This window comes from Xiphias gladius, chromosome 24 (genome assembly GCF_016859285.1).
Source record: "Xiphias gladius isolate SHS-SW01 ecotype Sanya breed wild chromosome 24, ASM1685928v1, whole genome shotgun sequence".
NCBI classification, from domain to species: Eukaryota; Metazoa; Chordata; class Actinopteri; order Istiophoriformes; family Xiphiidae; genus Xiphias; species Xiphias gladius.
Genome location: NC_053423.1, coordinates 20,276,472 through 20,295,099, shown reverse-complemented (window position 1 = coordinate 20,295,099; position 18,628 = coordinate 20,276,472). Strand labels below are relative to the sequence as shown.

Here is an 18,628-nt window from a genome sequence, read left to right as displayed (position 1 = left end):
CCTTGAAATACAGTTAATGAGCAAAGTAGAAATGTATTGCACAGTCGTCAACATTGGATGTTGTTTTTTTCCCCCTCCAGTACGACCTAATAAAGCTGTGGGTCGTCGTGTGGCTGAGTTATGAATATTCAAAGCTGTGAAGGTAATTATGGGGTCGTAGTTTTAAAGTTGTAATGAGCTTGTGTAACTATTTTGATAAATCGACTAATCGATTTAAAAGAAAAGTCACAAAAATGTTTTGACAATCTTAAACATGATTACATGCTGGGTTTTTTTTTTTTTTTTAAAAATCCTGTACGACAGTCAATTGAATATCTGCATTTTTCACTATTTTCTGACATTTTATAGAAAAAATTTATGGCTGCAATTATCGAGTAATCTACCAGTTATTTTCATGATTAATTGATCAATCGATTGGTCCATTAAAGGTCCCCTAACAATTTCCAAGACTCTAAAGTGACATCTTCAAAATGCTTGTTTTGACCAGCCAACAGTCATAAACCCAAAGATATTCAGTTCACCATCACATAAGACAAAGAAAAAAAAGAAAATCCTTTCATTTGAGAAGCTGGAACCAGAAGAGTTCTGCTTGAAAAATGACCGAAATGATAAAACTGTTGCTCAAAATAGTTGCATGTAATTTTTTTTTCACTTGTTGCTGCTCTGGAAAAAAAAAATCATCAATTGAATTATGAAAATAATGAAAATTCAACTCACAACTGAGCAAGAAGCAACTGAGAGGAGTGTTGAGTAACATCTTTGGAAACAAAAAGTATGCAACTTCCTTTTCTGGTAAATGACCGTTCAGACACTCAATTGCATTACCAAAACATTTTTGATTTTGTAGCCACATAATAGAGTAATGAAATATGATTCTACAACTAGCTAACTAACATATTGATTTAGTTCTATTAAAAAAAAAAAAAAAACAACATGATCAGGACAAGCCTACTTTCCAACAAGACGCGTTACCACTCTGTGCCCTGTAGGCAAGTTCAGTAATCCGTCCATCGGTGCTCACATTTTCCTGCTTTGACTTTAAAACACTAAACATTCAGACAACATGGATCAGGGTCACGTTATCCTTATTCACACCATGAAACAATGTAAATGCCAACCGATCTCCGACAAAACCCATTGTTTTAAACACAATACATACTGTACCACTTTCATCTGAACACTTTTCAAACCTTTGTTTGATGGAAGTTTACTCCTCAAGGGATTTCAAGGACACTTAGGACTGTGCTCTGAGGAGTCCAAAGGACAGGCGGTGTCAACATAGAAATATTACTGATCACTGTTGTTGTCCTGTGAAAAACATGCATCTCCAAAACGTCTGAGCTGAGATCGTTTTCAGCTTTGTGTCAAAGCATTTTTCAGGCTTTTTAAAATCGTTTGTGGCTTAAGGAGGAGGAGGAGTAGGGTTTTCTCAACCAATTCATGGAAAACTAATTTGGAGATATGAGCAGCGTGTCCCAAATCCATACTACATATTCATTCTAAGCAGGTTTTTAATATGCTGATATATGATGTTCATACAGGAAAAGTGACAAAATGAAGTATAGTCAAACCACAGTGTGCATACTAAATACCACGAATGGATTTTTGAGAGTGCTGTTGATGGATACTGGTCTCCAACAATGTACAATGCACAAAAGAAATGGAGGCGCTGCTCGCAGTCAAAATAAATTATGGATGGCTTTGAAACAGCTCTAGAATGATGCCAGTATAAAGCAGTTTATGTTTCTTTTTTTTTTTTTTGTATACTAACTACCAAAACGGTAGACTATGACGATTAGTACGTAGCACATGGGTTTGGGACCCAGCTAAGGTTTTCACTGGACTGTTATGTTATGCTCAAGAACCTCTGCACTGCGTTACAAGTAATACTACGACTACTGGGGCATGAAAAGCCAAAGTGAAATGCAACTCTCCGGGCAAACTCCCCAGTCATCGCTGAAACAGTTTATGTTTAGTGCACCCGGCCCCGCTTACTGCCTTCCGTGTCACAGTGCAGTAAATGACGGCCGGTTCAGGTTTATGCGGTAGCACATGTTTGACAGAGGCCTGTTTGTTCTCAGCACATGCTTACTAACCACGCATACTGTATGTAAAAGGCACCACACACTGGCTGCTGAAACACAGTCTAGCGGTCAGGGCAGCTGACTGATGGCGTGGTGTGGTCAGGAGGGGAGGTCACGATCAAGTTACCTTCTTTTTTTTTCTTTCCTTTTTAAATCCCATCCAGTACCTTGTATTAAAACCGGATTATTTGGTACTTGACTGTGAGTAACAAATCTTTGAAAGAGCGCAAAACAAGCCAGAAAGAGTTTTTAACATTTTAAAACATATCTGCTTTGATATTATTCTTTCAATTATACAGAGTCTAAATAAAACAAGAACCCCAAAAGAGAATGCCAATAAAGAACAACGGCCCTTTGGTTGTTTATATCTGGAAAGAAATATAAAAATAGAGGGATAGTGTTCGCCGCAGGAGATTTTGATACTTCAAAAGAAAATGAGATAAAGGCCAAAGACCAAGGAGGAGGAAAAGAAATGTACTGTATGTCTTCCCTTCTGTGTCCAAATCAGTGCCAGTTTCAGCCGTGGTGAGGTTAGCTGCCGTAGAGGAAGGAGTGCTGGACGTGAGGAAACTTAATTCAGACGACTGCTGCATCCAGTCTGTTTCTCATGGTCAGCTCCGACCCAAAGTCCGCCTCAGTACATTTACCATCACACATCACGCGGTGAGTCAATAGTTGTCGGTGAGAGCAGATAGGCGTTTCTAATATGCAAATGTTTATCGTTGGGGAGGATTTTCTCCGCAATGTCACTCCACGAGCCAACAGGACGGCGGCTACGTTTTCCCTTTATTGTGCGACATTCAACGCCGCCTCTCCTTTACAAGAAGTCCAGTTCCAGCGCTTGGTGCAGGGACACGAGGTCGCCGTGAGTGGAGATCCGCCAGAAAGGCATATTGTGCTACACAGAGACAGACCCAACCAAATATTTGTTAAAATATACATTTAGGCTATGAAGGTAGATAGTAAATTGATGGTTAATCTAGTAGACAGAAATAATCCCTGCATAAAATTAGCTTTTAACACTTGACAAGGATTTAAAAAAGAAACAAAAAAAAAAAAAAAAAAAAAGCAAAATAAAGTAATGACAATATTAAGATGATTGATATTAATATGAGTCTGACTTTATTCTCTTTGGATCAAATAAAAATATGGGCAAATAAAGGCCTTTCTTCCTATTACACCTTAATACAAAGAGGGCAGTTAGAAACTTAAACCTTAAAGCCAAATTACAGACTGGAGAATCAAGACATACAGATATTTGCATGCGAGACACAGACTTGAGGAAATTGTGAAAGAAAGCCTAGAAAATGCGAAGAGTACCATATTACAGATATTATATCGGCCCATATTTTAGATTCAAGCTGTAAAACAATCAGTAGACTATATCAAGGTCTCCAAGAATCCAAACTAGTGAATAGTCACTAAGGTGGAAAAGGAGGAAGGAAATGACAGTGTAGCATCCACTTGTGCTATTGTAGTTTTTATATCTGGAGAATTAATAATTCAATTCAATTCAATTCAAATTTATTTATATGGCGCCAAATCAAAACAGGGGTTATCTTAGGGCACTTTTCGTATACAGTGGGTCTAGACCATACTCTTTGCGACAGGGGGTAGACAGCTCCTTCCTTGGTGCAGGAAAAGTTATTTGTAAATTAAAATTTTATGATTATCATCAATATCATTATACTTTTATTTATTATTCATTTATCTTTGCTCGGAAAGATGTTTATGTAATGATTGATTTTTGCTTAAATTGCATCTGCTCTAAGTTCCACTGCCTCAACTCAAAAGTAAAAATAAATAAAATAAAATAAAATGGAAATGATTAAAAATCACTGATATAGCTTTTATCCAGGTTCATCACCAATAGACTTATCTACGACTGGTCAACACTGTCATGTGATTGATTCACGCAATCTCTTTTCACTATATTTTCTTAGATCTTGACAAGTGTTAGTTTTTACTTCTTGATTAGAGAAAGGTTTGAGTGGTGTAAGCTCCTCGTCTGGGTTGGATACCTTTTAAACAAACAAACAAACTTAGAGTCACAGTGTCTGTACTTGTATTTTCCTGCAGTTCAGTATTTGACAAACTTCTGAGGATGTAAAATGCAACTTTTTTTTTTTTTTTTTTGAGTAAACTGCCTTTTCTAGTGTTACAGACCAACATGCAAAAGAATGCAGATCATCCTTACATGGGGTAATGAGACATGGAACCTGAAACTTACCTGTTTTGCTGCAAACTCCTCATCTCGACCGTCACCGATCACAACGTAAGTCACTTTCTTCCCAAAGCGAGATATGATCCTCTCGAAGCAACTCTCTTTTCCTGTATGAAAGGAAACCGCAAGAGAAACAAAAGGCTTTGTTAACTGACTTTCATAGTCCACCCCCCCCCCGACATAAATTTAGCTAAAAAAGTGGCATTTTAACATAACATTTATCCTCTGTCACAACAGAAAACAATACATAGTTCTAAGCTTCTACTTTGTATTATTATCTGCACCTATTTTGGTTGCGCTGTAGATGTTCTCAATGGGGAAGACGTCTCCCAGGCCGTAGAGCAGCACTTTGGCCAGAGCTGGAACAAGCTGAGTGGTGGTGACCAACAAGTTCATACACTTCCCCCTGTCAGTGGGTAAACACACACACACACACACACACACACACGCACACACACAGACACACACACACACACGCACACAGACACATACACTTCTTCAGTTTACATAGTTAATACTTTGGGCTGTTTGTGTTTCTTGCATTTCCGTAAGGTTCAGGATAAAATCAGTTATTAAATTATGATATACATTTACATAAAAAAATATTCTTCTGAATTCTATAGTTGTGCTAATCAGAATGATTAAAATTAAGAGTGTCCTGAATAATCTATTTGTAATTTTGCATTTTCTAAACAAAAAGATTCCCTTTAGGATGTGCAATACTTAAACTGAAACTAATACCTGATAATGTTTAAATAAATTTAGCAAAGACTCAAAGCCAAACTTCTGTTTAAAACAGTATCTAGAGCTGCGTCACAGTAACTGTGTTACTTAAATAAGTCTATCACCTTAGTCTAAATATTCATAAAACCTGGAGTAGTGTGTGTAAACAATCATATACTGAATGTCAGCCAGTAAATGCAAAATAGGGCATCCTGCTGCAGAGTATGATTGTAAAGAATTACCAACTAATAATATTAATATTAATACTAATACTAATGATAATAATGTTCTGCACTGACCTGGACTGGATAAGGAGCAGAGACTTGAGTGCTGTGCTGAGCCAGGCGTCTGTAACGTTCTCGATCTCAGACTGAAGCCGTACAAGCAGCTCCCTCTTCATAGGGCTCAACAGGCCTGGAAGACAACAACAACAACAACAACATGCGTTTATGCAGAGGCTTTGTCTTTCGTATGCAGCAAGTAGACATCTATACTCTACACTACAAGGTTGAGACACCGCTATCAGTGCATCAGGAACAGCATGTAAAGGCAACGTGATTCCCATTCTACCGTTTCCAAATGTCAGACATGATGATGCGCCAAAAATGTTTTATGATAGTGATCATGTTTTTGGCATTTTGATATAAGGCAAAAGGCAAAAGGCAAAAGGCAGGAGACAGAGACAGACACACACACACACACACACACACACACACACACACACACACACACACACACACACACACACACACACAAAATCAAACAGTTCTGTTTATTTTAGCCACTAGACTGAAAAGTTATTTCGACACAGCCAGGAAAATAGGTTAAATTAGATCTAACAGTGTGTTTGCTTCCTTTTAGACATTGTACAGTGGAGCAACTTTTACTGATGTCAAACATGTTGGCATTCAATTTTTTTTTTAAAGCATAACACACTAAAAACACACTAAAAACAGGTCTTTGAATGCATGATACACAAAAGAGTGAAGGTTCCTGAAAAGAATCCACTGACTTGCAGTCTTTTGAATTTACCTAATGAAAGTCTGAAGGCAGCGTTGTTGTTTAGTAGTAGCCATCAATTAATTTAATTTTCATGTGTACTTTATTCATTCATTTAAATCTACAGGGGCCAGTTCCAGAAAACAGGCCTAACAAACTGACTGTCACCCTGAACTCTACGTTGACAAACTCTGGAGGTGGAAAACCCAGAGTTTCAGTTCCAGAACAGCTGATCAGTGTTAGTTCATTCATCTGAGTACGTACACTCTGAGTTAAGGGCATGGTGAATGAAGAAAGTCATCATCAGTGTAGCTCCGCTACTATGATCCACCTTGGCAACGGGTAAATACAGAGCAAAGCCTCCATTTTAATCAGGAGGAGCAAAAAAGATAAATGTGCATTAATGTAACACATCTTTAAAAACAGCAGCAGTGAAAGACTCTGAGATGGAGATAAGAGTCAGTAAATTAACAATATTACGCTTTTTTCAGTGTAGTCCACTCACTTATTATTCAGCAGACTCAAATTTCTTTAATGGATGATAAGGCTGGAATCCTACTGTCTATTACATTAAAGACATAGGTTTTATCCTGTATAAAGTCCTATGATTGTAACCTATAGTTTGACCCAGTGATAGCCTGATGCTTTTGGTGATTTGCAGTTGAAAAAGCATCTAGGTTAAAACTGAGTGTAAATTGTTAGATTTTATATTTACATTTAAATTTAAATATCTTGCTCAACAACATTTAATAACAATATTTCAACTTAAAATGCTGTTAAAACACATCAAGACTATATTCAACTTACAGTATATTCAAAAACTCACTTTTAAACTGCATTTAGTCCAGTTCTAAAATCTTTAAGCCGCCAAGGGAAGTGATTGACAACATGACAGTTGTCTTAATGTCCACATCATCACAGCGTTATACACAGGCAGCGTGTAGATTTTAGTCTGAGCACAGGATGAATCTATGATGTGTTATATTTTAATGTAAGGACAGAGGTCGCTGTCTCTGTCCTTACATTGATGACTGATTGCTCATGTTGAAGATACTCCTTGGGTAAAGAACTAGGATTTTGATCTTCTAACATTGTAAACTTACGCAAATTAGTACGCTCTGATATGAACTTTAATATCGACAGTGTGAATGAGGAAATGGAACTTCGTGTCAGTAACTGTAAAACAGTAACCGATTCTGCTTTAAAGTGATATCTGATTCTGGAACGGAAAACCCAGAGTTTCAACTCAGGGTCAACAAACTCAGCATTCACTAATCCTCTTTCTAGGAAGAGACCACAGTTGTCAAAAAGTGACTGAATTTTTACATGATGCAAACTCACTTCCAACATTTCCTTTGTAGCTATTGTAGATCTCTTTTAGCCGGCGGTAGCGAAAGGCCAGTTTGCGCATCCACTCCACCCCTCCCTGGACTCCTGTGGTGGCTCCTGATGCCCCCCCAACATTGAGGCCATTAAAGCCATCTGCCAAGAAGTTGTAGTTACTGAAGAAAAAAAAGAAAAAAACCAAAACACTTGTGGTTACTTTGAATTACAGAAAAAAAAATTACTTGAAGAATTGAGAGAAAACAGACCATCATTAAGCTGAAGTGTGTTAATAATGCCAATAGTTTTTGTTAGTTACAGTACAGCACATAACACACCTCAGGTCCTGCCCATTGTCATCGGAGGCCACGTCCTCAACATGGACTTGATCACATTCCTTAAAGAAAAAAGAAAAGAAAAAGGGAGTCTATGTTACAGATTGTGTAATCATGTATTTCAACTTCAACGGTTAAAAGGTTAAAACAAATAACAAATAGGCAGAATCCCAAGCATACAGATAGGAATGTTAATATAACAGGATTGAGGTTAGGAAAAAACTTCATATAGCAACAATAGCAACAACAACAGAAAAGAAGGAACTTATCAAAGTAGAAATCGGCCAAATGTTTTACCTAGTAAGTAAAACTAGGAGGGGCCACAGCATAGAGAGGGTTTTAACCCTTAAGTTAAAAGTTAAGCCCAAATTTGCAGATGGATCTACCCCCAAAATATCTTTTGTAAACAGAACTTGTTTTCACATACGAAGACTACCACATCCATGTTGAGGGACTGTATGTATTAGAAGGGAAAACAGGTTATACTCAGGTCGGGAAATTCATAATCTTCAATACACTTCAATACAGGCTCAGAAAGGTCTAGAGAAAGTCTTACCAAGAAGCTTGGAATAATGCACTGTAAGTTTGTAAGGTTGCCAGCGCATTTTTCACTTTCGTTTTCTGATTAACTACATATGAATTCTTCCAGAACTCAGCAAACTAAATAGAAGTTCAGGAAATGTATTGTTCTCAAATAAATACATTTAGGTTTCTCCTTAATCGTGGTTAGCACCAGCTGACCAACATAAGTGAAAATGGCTACACCAGTTTGAATATATCCTCGCTGTACCTCCAGGTCATTGAAGAAAAGGTGGGTGTCTGCCAGCTCAAAGATCAGCTCCTCCATCTGTAAGCCCAAATTCAGCACGGTCGCTGGGTCCTGTACAAACACAAGTAGTTACACGATAAAGAGCCAAGACTGTGTCACACCTTTCATTTTATGTTGTATGCTCAAGCTTTTTGCTTATTTACGCAAACAAACCTTGCCAAACTTCTGGGCGTAGGAACCAGTGAGCAGTGAGTGGAATATGATAATGGTCTCATCCAGATCCCACAGAAAAATGCGCTAAAACGAATGAAAAATTATTTTACTCATTGCATTAAAAAAACATTTTTATCCATTTGTCTTGTTTTACTAAAGACAGGAAACAACATTCAAAACTAAATCTTTTTAAACTTTTTCATGTTGTTAGGCCTAGCATCAGTGGCTTTGGCATTACATCTGCAAAATTAGGACAAAAAGTGAAGACTAACCCTAACTCCAAACTACATTAATTCTAGTTGGCAACATAGGCTTTGGACTTCAATGGCACAAAGATTTGACGAGACCAGCTCAGACACAAGTGGGTAAATAAGATTTAGCTCTACAGTTAAATTAATGCCCTACAAGTGAACTAATTGGTTACCTCCAGGTCACTGTCAGCAGGCGGGGAGTTATCAGACTTCTTGCCCTTCCCTTTGGCTTTACCAACAGAGTTCCTGTGTCCAACCTCGTCCTGCTCTCTGGCTCCAGCAGGGAGAGCTACACTGGTGGGAAGAGCTGCACCTGCTGGGAGGTTCTCTGGTGGGGATGCATCTTAGTACAAGATAGAGTACACATGTCTGATTTTAGAACCTCATTAAGTTACATCTGTTATCTGTCAAACTTGTACAGGGATTACTAATATCTCATGCAGTGGATGCTGATGAACACAGTGGTAACAAGAGATTCAAATAAAGATTAAACTCATTATGATCACATGGTTGTTGTTGTTTTTTCCCCCACTTAATGTAAGGAAAACAGACAATAATCTAATGCTGAATAGAAATAACCTAAGTCTAAGCACTGAAATCACCTCTGGGAGGAAGTCCAGCTGAGGCAGCCTCCTCTGACTTCACAGCTGAATATCCGGCCACACCCACACCGGCACCCTGTTCATCGCTGCTGGGCAGACCAGCAGGCATATAGCTAGGAGGCAGAGCGTAGTACTGAGAGAACTGACTCTGGCCCAGAGAGTTGTAGCTATTAAATTCCTGGATGAATTGAAAAAAGAAAAAACACACAAAATAAGAGTGTGATGATCTCCACTCAACCCGTAACAAAACATTCAGCATAACAGCAATGAATACAGAGTTGGAAACTTAAAATGACCCTCAGGGCATGACGAGCATTGGATTTACCTCTTGTTTGTCTGTTTACTCAAAGACTTAAATATGGAACTAGACTTGTATTGTTCCTTAAAGACTCTTCTACATTGTACACATTTTGACAGTTTTATCAGATATTATTTAATGTGTGATTGTGTCTTGTGCATATTTTACCAGGATCCTTCAGTCTATGCATCTACCAGGATTTGTAGTATTCTTCTGCCAGAATAGTATTCTTGAATATTTTTTTTTTAAATATGTTTGTCTGCATGTTTGAAATTCATAACCTGAATTTTTAGTGATGATTTTCTTTTGGTATTTTGATCATTTTAACAATACAGTACACTTTGTGGTTTCATTTGTTCTCATAATTACATAAAAGAGATTATTCAGTATCTCTTTTCTTCTCTTATGTTGCACTGATCAACAGGAGAACAGATGACTTACAACAGAGAGCCAGAGTTTTGTTCTGGATTTCTCACAGTAACGCTATTGTACTCCATACCTGGTGGGCTACTGTGGTGGAGGCTGTAGTGGTGGCTGTAGCTGAAGGGATGTTGGAGTACACACTAGATGTTGTGAAACTTGAGCCTGGAGACAGAAAGAAATCATGTAAAACTGTGCCAGAGGAAATAAAGAATTTTTACACAGTGACTGAAGTGACTAACAACAAGAGGGGAAAAACAGAGCTGTGCCACTGCAAGTTCAAACCCTTTTTTTTTTTTGAGTAATTCTCATATTTGCAGAGAGTGTGACAGCATTATCTTGTGAGACAGAGTGAGGTGGCAGCTTGCCTTGGCTGGGGTATGAGTAGTGCAGCTGGCCTGGCTGGGTTGAGGTATATGTGGTGCTGAAGCTGAGAAACCCAGGCTGGCCACCAGAGGGTACCTCAGGCAGCCCTGTCTCTGTTTTTATGCCTGGCCACATAGCACCTGAAGATGAAAGAGAGCAATAGAAGCAGAAAATGTAAGAGGCAGTGAGAGGAGTGGGTCACTGAAGACAGGGCAAAGATAAGAAACCAGGTCCTTCAGTCAAGATGTGGGCCTTTTGTGTTTAAGCAGAGATCAAGAGAGCAAACTGATTCCACAGCACCAAAGCACGGTAAGGCCTCTAAAGCAAATGAACAAAGGAGTGATGCTGGTTTTAGTGAGCAGACAGTGTTAAAATAGGCCGGTAGAGTAGGAGGGAGACTAACCAAAGGGTGGGAGGCCATAGGTCTGGCCTGTCTGGGGGAAGGCGGAGTACACAGTGGACTGGGCCAGAGGAGGAAAGGCCACCTGGCTGGTGTATGATGTCACTGCTGGGCTGAAATGGAAAGAGAGAGAGAGAGAGCGAGAGAATGGGTACTTGAATCATTCACGGCATAGCTGCAAGTGCAAAAATCGTCTTTCTTACTCCATGCATTCTTCTTCCTTGTCAAAACCTGGCGCCTGTATTATCCACAATGCATTTCAGCCGCCAACAGTTCAGTTAGGGATCCAGGTGTGTTATGCTTGTGGCAGCTAATGAAGCCTCTAGCCACTAGTCTCAAGCAGAGATGAGGAGCAAGCCACAGGAGTCTGGCAAGCTTATTTCTTTCTAACTCCACACCATCTTGTAGTATTCAGCTCCAACCGATGCTGACTCAACTGAAAAAACTTGAGGTAACTTGTCTGACTTCACACAGCTCCATCTGGGGCCACAATCCTCTTAAAAGAACTTGTTTACATGTGCAGTAGTACTTTTCAAGACCTGTAAACAGACTTTGCTCTATAAAATTGGTGGAGCACTCGATTAAATGCGCTTAATGTATATGTTCAATATTCAGAGTTGCTCCAAGCCACACTTGTACCTAATATTGGGGCATGGAAATTATTCCAGGCAGACCGGAATTATATATGGCAAAGCCAGGCTAAGGCCATCAATTCAAGGTCTTGGCAAGGGTTCTGTTACAAAACATTATAGGCTACAACGATTTGTGACCCCAAACATGATATTTATACAAACGGGTTCTCAGGGACAAAAACAATACTGGAAGTGGGGTTAAAAAAACGCTGATCATGTCTATATTTTCTGGGCTTGGAATAGATGTTGACAGCTTTGTTACATCATAACTGGACAAAATCTCAGATAAATGTACAGCACAGGATAAATATTTCTTAAATAATAATACTTTTTATAAATAATTCTTTTGGCTGCCAGCAAGAAAATAGAAAATCATCACATGGAAACGGCTGCTGGCAAACCCTCCAACCAAGCACAACTGGACCGCTATTGTCAATGAAATAATCTGTATGGAACTATTGACTAAAGTTGCAAAAATTACAGGTGTTGCTTAGTTTAAACTTGCTTATGACCTAAATAAATCAAGCTAAGCTATACATTGGTGAGAATAGCTCACCTCCTCTTGAGATGGCTTCCCAGGAAAACCCATTATCAAAAACAAAGGTGACATAGTTGAGGAAATGTTGTTTCCCAAATGAGCATACTTTGAATTGTAAACATACTAGTCTCTGCATGCTGCTGCAGTTGTCTGTTACTCTCATTCTTCAGCAGCAGTTTGTTTCAATGAAGCATTGTACTTGGTGTGTTTTTATTCCCACGATAGCACAGAGTGTAGTGTCAGTTTTAAAGTGAAAAGTGTTGTTTCTGTGCAAAACAATAATAATTGCTTGCACGGTAGAGCAGGAAAACTAGATTACAGCCGCACTGATGCAACCAGGTAAACATGCTTAGTGTACCTGGACCGGTTTTTATTTGCATGCATTAGTTGATTGGTTGCGAGCTGGCTCTCTGTACTATGACATATTTTAACATTCTTCAATCTGCACAACATTAGAACATGACAGATGATAAGAGATTCACATTTGTTCCATGCAATGTACTCACTTGCTTCCTTGATAAACCTGTTGGGTGTATTCAGATGTGGCTGTTGTGTCTGTGGCTGTAAAAAAAACAAAAACAAAAACAAACAAACAAAGAAAAAAAAAAAGAAACAGTCTTTCAAACAGACAACAGGAGATTTTTTATTTTAATTACTTTATTGTGCATTGTTTAGAACTGAGACAGTGTTTCTGTTCCTACCAGAATGGGCATACGAGTTCATTGAGTCATCACATGCTTGAGATGCTGCCCCTCTGTCTATGTCTGACTGCTCCTGATCACCTACAATCAAAAACAAATTGTCAATATTTCCCAGGAACATTTCTGAGTTCCGTCAGCCTTTTTCACATTTTGTACTTACCTGGATTAAGTGGAGCAGTGGACAGAGCAGAATAAGAGTTTTCCTGCTCTGATTGACCTAAAACAGCAGCTGGACTCCCATCGTCACCCAGATTACTGAAAAAAAAAAAAGCACAGAGTCGATTATACACTACCCGTCAAATGTTTCAGAACAACCCCATTTTTCCATTTTTTTATTGAAATTTCAGCAGTTAAGTCCAGTGAAAAACCCTAAAATGGTACAAAGGTAAACTCTAAACTGGCCCAGGTTAAAAAAAAAAAAAAAGTTTAGGTCACCAAAAACTGAACAATTATGTAAATTTAATAGAAAACTGGTGGTTTTTTTAGGAAAGTGCTTAACTTGCAGCTTTCCTGCAGCAACGGAAATAAATTAAGCCTTGAAAGTTAATGCAAACAATTCCTACAGGTGCCCCAACTTTTGATGATTACTTACTCTGTCTGTATAAATGCAGTGTTGGAACAGACTGCGTTACTACACCCTCTGATGCATTATTAATACAATACTGCACTGCAGGTAGGAGTGCTGTATAATGCTATCAGAATGCTGATAAAAAGGCAAGTAACAAAGGACAACAGACTGGTTGGTCAGGGGTTCATCCTACAGAAAGACAATGACCAAAAACTTTAGACTACACTCTTCTAAAAACTAAGAAAGTTACATTTGGCAAAAAAAAAGGCACAGTAAATAATAACACACCAGTGTGGAAAAATATAATTTTTTAAATAAACTGTTCAAAACCCAAGATTTATTCTTGGTTGTTGTCCATCATACAGTGTAAGCAGGAACTTAAAAGACTCAACAGATCAGAAATAAATCTAAAAGAAATGACCACCCAAAGACCAACCTTGGCTCTTTCTCCAGTCCTCCATCTATCCCAAGCTTGGCTTTCTTTGCCTGCACACACACAAAAATAAGTTGTGAGAAAATTCTATTTTCTCTGATGCTTCAGGGCTTTGATATGCATCTTTTTTCTCAATACTGTAACCAGTATAGTCAGATTAAACTAAAATGTTTGATAAAGGTGGCTTGAATTTTGCTTTCAGACACTGATTGTGATTGTTTGTTTGGCTAAAGACATCTGTCAATAGTTCCAACAAATAATCATATAACATTATCTGTAATGAACTGTGGCAAAAGGTTCAGTGCAAATCTTTTGATAAAAAAAAAAAAAAAAGTCATAAATAATGAAACTGAATGCAGAAATTATTTAAAATACTACTTTCTAAGTCCCGCATATTTTATAGGTTATGTGATGAAGCACAGAGTATTTCTGCTTTACAGCACTGAACAGAAATAATAACGGTACATGAACAAATTATTGTGGATTAACACAGAATCATAATACTATTATACATATACAGAGTGTTATGAAATTGCTGGCGACAGAAACGTTTTGCACAATTTGTTGTGACATAAAATTACTATAATTACTAAAATCTCTTTTCGAACCTTTATTGCTTTACTTTTAACATTACAAAGAAAAAAATGAATAGTAAACCATTAATACCAATTTAATTATATATAATTGGTATTAATTGTATTAACGATATACAAAAGAGAAAGATGGCAAATTTTTAAATGTGTGAAGCAATAACTGGCAACTATTTTATATTTTAGCTTGTTAAATGACTTTCAAAATTGCTGATTTAGTTTCCATCAGTCAGTCATCTATTTTTTTCAGCACTAAAGTAAGCCTCAGATAACCCACTGCACTTATGTTTTCCGAATTTCAGTCCATCTTACACCTGAAAAGACACTAAACTCTCGTACCAACTTTGGGTGATTAAAGATGATTTACTACAATTTAGAATGAATGGTAGGTTATTTTTCAATACCTGAAGCTACAAGCTGAATGACATGGGAGTAGCTTAAGATATGAAATGCTATCAAAATATCTGCCTTGGCTCAATGATACTACAAGGTGTTCCATCTTAAAATCAATTTGTTGCTGTCCTTTTGTGTGGACTCACCGGCAGCTCAGGCAGCTCCTGCGAGTCATCCATCTCTGCAGCAGAGCGACCAGACATGTCTGCACGCTCAGCCTACTCTCTGTACCTGGAAAGCCTGTCCGGACCCTGCTTTACAGAACCACAGAAGCCAAAAACACAAAAGGCACAGAATAAATGGCCAGGGGGTTATGCCTTATGTAGTTTTCTGATGCGTGATTCTCCCCTCCCACTTGTTCCATAAATGCTGATTGATGCCCCCCCCACACACTATCATGGGGGTGATCAGCAGGGAGGTGGCGGCCTTGAGGGAAATGGGCACCCTGGTCTAATCTCCTGCACGAGACCTGCAGGTGAGATATATGTGGCACTGACGTTACCCAATGTCCTCACCATGCTTGTGTTTACTGTGGGATTAAGGAAGCGTGCCACTTTACATGTGACCTAACCTAAACTCAATGAAAACATATTCTCCAGAAGCATTAGGTGCTTAGGTGCAAGCTGTCATATCAATAGATATCCTGGGGGGATAAGATCTAACCTCGTTTTGTCCACTGCTAGCACACTTATTTAACTGACATAATGTAGACACAAAAAGAGAAAAGAGGTCAGACGGCAAATTCAAAACCGTACGAATGTGTCAGGCAGTTGTCAATGGTGCACGTTCTGAATCAAATGCGTGCCACGTGAAGTCGCTGAACCATCAAAACATATGTCAGCTTATGCAAGATATATGTAGGTGAACTCAAAACCGCATTGTATTTGAAGGGAAATAAGGCCAATGAGTGATTTACTGATGACCAAGTAACTCCCATACTTAATGTTTTACATATTTTGACCACAGCCTCTATAACTCTTGATATAATTGATAAAATTAAGAATTCTTTGAGAAAATCAAAAAGAACAACAAAGTCTATACTTCCTCACTTATATGAACAGATGTCAACTTTTACAAGAAACAGGAAGTATAACATAATTTGGCCATGGATTGAGTGAGTTATGCTGTGGACCACAACATGAGTCCCGTTTTTTAAAGGCTATATTTGTTTACATTTGGAAAACAAGTACACTGAATTTGCTATTAGCAGTTCCTGTTTGCTATGTAACATTGGATGTACTGACAACCATCACTGGATTAGTTTGATACTGAAGGAAACTTAAAAATCTGATGATTCTCTAGCAAGTTCTGCAGTTCTAAGGAGCATCTTTTTCACTAATATTGATAACCTCGGAAATTGTAAGTAACATTAATTCTATAACTTTGTGTATAATGTTGGTGTTGTCGGATTTGAACGAGTTATGACCCCTGAGCAACTCTTTATCTTGTAATAAGCACCCAAACTACAATAATTAACTTTCTGACGCCCAATTGGGTGGAAAACTGCCCAACCTGGGAACACTGCTCCCAGTTGATATACACCGTTGCTGCCATTTTTCCGGCTATTTTAAACAGACTTGAAATCATCAAAGCCACCATCCTGCCAGCTGTTACCATTGGTAACCAAGCCGCTCACAGTCACCTCTCCTCTGCCAGTACCACAACAACACTCGGGTTGAATCGCATCACCTGAGGAACACCATCGTCCTGATACAGGATCCTTTGGGAGTCTCTGCTTCAAGTGATTGCTGTCTTTTCCAAAAGGGTGGAGTATCAAGGCCAGGAGACACCACAGACCAGGGAAAAATCGGTTAATCTGTGGCCTTGGGCGCTAAACTAAACATCTAATACAGAGACTTAGACTTGATTTGGAATAAATTCTCATTTATTTGACAAAAAAAAAATCAGAAATGTTTTATCTCACAGGTTGTTTAGTTACCTAAATTGTTTCCTGGAAAGAACTATGTAATTTGTTACAGATTATAAGGAAAATAGACAACATTCTGAGAGACTTGTTTGAGTTTGTAAGGAGCTGTTGATTTTCAAAAGGTATTTCTTAACAAGAACTATTCAGATTTTAAGATCCATTTCAACCAAAGTAAAAATTCATTAAATATTCTAGGGCTGCGACGACTGGTTTATCAGCAACTATTCTAAGAATCGTTTTAGTTATTTTTAAAGCAAAAACATCAAACATTTGCTGGTTAAAGCTTCTAAATTGTGAGAATTTGAAGCTTTTCTTTGTAACACATGATAGTAAACCGAATATCTTCGGGTTCTGGACTGTTTGTCGGACAAAACAAGGCTGTGGGAAATTGTAATGGACATTCTTCACTATTTAATTTTCATTTTATAGACAACGATTAATCAAGAATAATCGTTGTAATGATGAAAATATTTTTTAGCTGCAGCCCTAATACTACCATTATTACCACTTTATCCATTATTATTATTACTACAATATAACCAACTATTTGTTGAATTGGTCAGTGTTAAGAAATCTTACATTTGAGGATTTTAGCCGACCTCATGTACAATGCCTAAAATATAATAGCAATTAATTGATTAATCGTTTAGTCTATAAAGTGTCCAAAAATGGTTTAAAAAAAAAATGCCCATCACAATTCCCCAAATGGTAAGGCGATGGGTTTGAATGTCTTGCTTTGTCTGACCAAAAATCCAATACAGTTATTTCGTTTACTATCATGTGCAACAAAAAAACATTAACTCCCCATATTTGACCAGCTAAAAAACAGCAAATATTTGGCATTTTTGCGTAAAAAAAAAAAAAAAGTGACTAAAACGATTATTCGATTATCGACTAATTGATTGATCGACTAATGGCCGCAGCTCTAATGCAAACAGATGTAGCTGCCTGCCTGTATTTTGTAGCTATGGCATCATTCACTTTATGTTCTCGATTGGCAAAACTCGGCCTGGCCAGGGACTGTTGTTAATTAAATGCTCTCAAAACCTCTGTTTGATCTGATACTCATGTCTTCAGTGTTGTTTGTCCTCCAGTAAATAACCAAGCCGAGAGGACAGTTTGCTGTGAAGGTGAAGTCTGACATCAGACTATTTTCTGGAAAGCTGTGGTTCTTTTAGCATTAAGTTAATCACAGAAACACAATTTAAAAAGTCGACACATGAAGTAAGATATGGACAAATAACACTAACTGATAGGACTAATACAAACAACCATAACAAACATTAATAAAGGGTTATCGTGTCAGCATTTAGACGGCACCGTGCAAGCCTTCCAGCAGGAACGCTTGCTTCGCAGTGTTACATGTTTTCGGGCGCTCCTCTTTCTGTTTTCATGGAAAATAATGAGTCATCTGCTGCCTTTTAAGCATATGTGCTAGCTCACTAGTCTGGGTATAATGGCGACTAAATAAACAGCTGTACTTAGTTTGGCCCGGCCATGAAAGTTTTCCGCTCCAGGGATTAGTCGGGACCCGCAGCCATTCGAGTAGGCACAGAAATGGCAGCGTGTGAGAGCATCTCACTCCCGCTGCACCTAACCACAGAGCAAACCGCAAAACAAACATTTCCGACACACAAAAATGATCTTCATTAGTCTTACCATTGAAGGATTGAATGGGGAAACGCTTTTATTTAAGCGTCTTCAGCTGAATCCACAGTGTCAAGCTTTGTCTGTTGTTAGGGAGCACTATTTGGCAGGAAGCGTCCTTACAGGGTCTACTGCGCATGTGCAACATGTTATTATTTTTTTTTAATTTTTTCTTTTTTTTTTTTTTTTTTT

General features: G+C 38.2%; 1 protein-coding gene across 1 annotated transcript; it reads right to left on the bottom strand.

The window, feature by feature from the left end:
* Positions 1-658: 658 nt before the first annotated feature.
* eya3 (EYA transcriptional coactivator and phosphatase 3) lies at positions 659-18,560 on the bottom strand. Its single transcript, XM_040122640.1, has 19 exons — positions 18,449-18,560; positions 15,009-15,113; positions 13,883-13,932; positions 13,039-13,133; positions 12,879-12,959; positions 12,684-12,738; positions 11,011-11,120; positions 10,610-10,747; positions 10,321-10,406; positions 9,524-9,701; positions 9,095-9,264; positions 8,671-8,754; positions 8,479-8,568; positions 7,692-7,750; positions 7,372-7,532; positions 5,331-5,445; positions 4,593-4,714; positions 4,315-4,415; positions 659-2,982 (listed from the first exon to the last, which is right to left on the bottom strand). Exons 2-19 carry the CDS (start codon positions 15,063-15,065, stop codon positions 2,902-2,904), a joined length of 1,833 nt encoding a protein of 610 aa, XP_039978574.1. The 5' UTR covers positions 15,066-15,113; positions 18,449-18,560; the 3' UTR covers positions 659-2,901.
* Between the last annotated feature and the right edge of the window lie 68 nt (positions 18,561-18,628).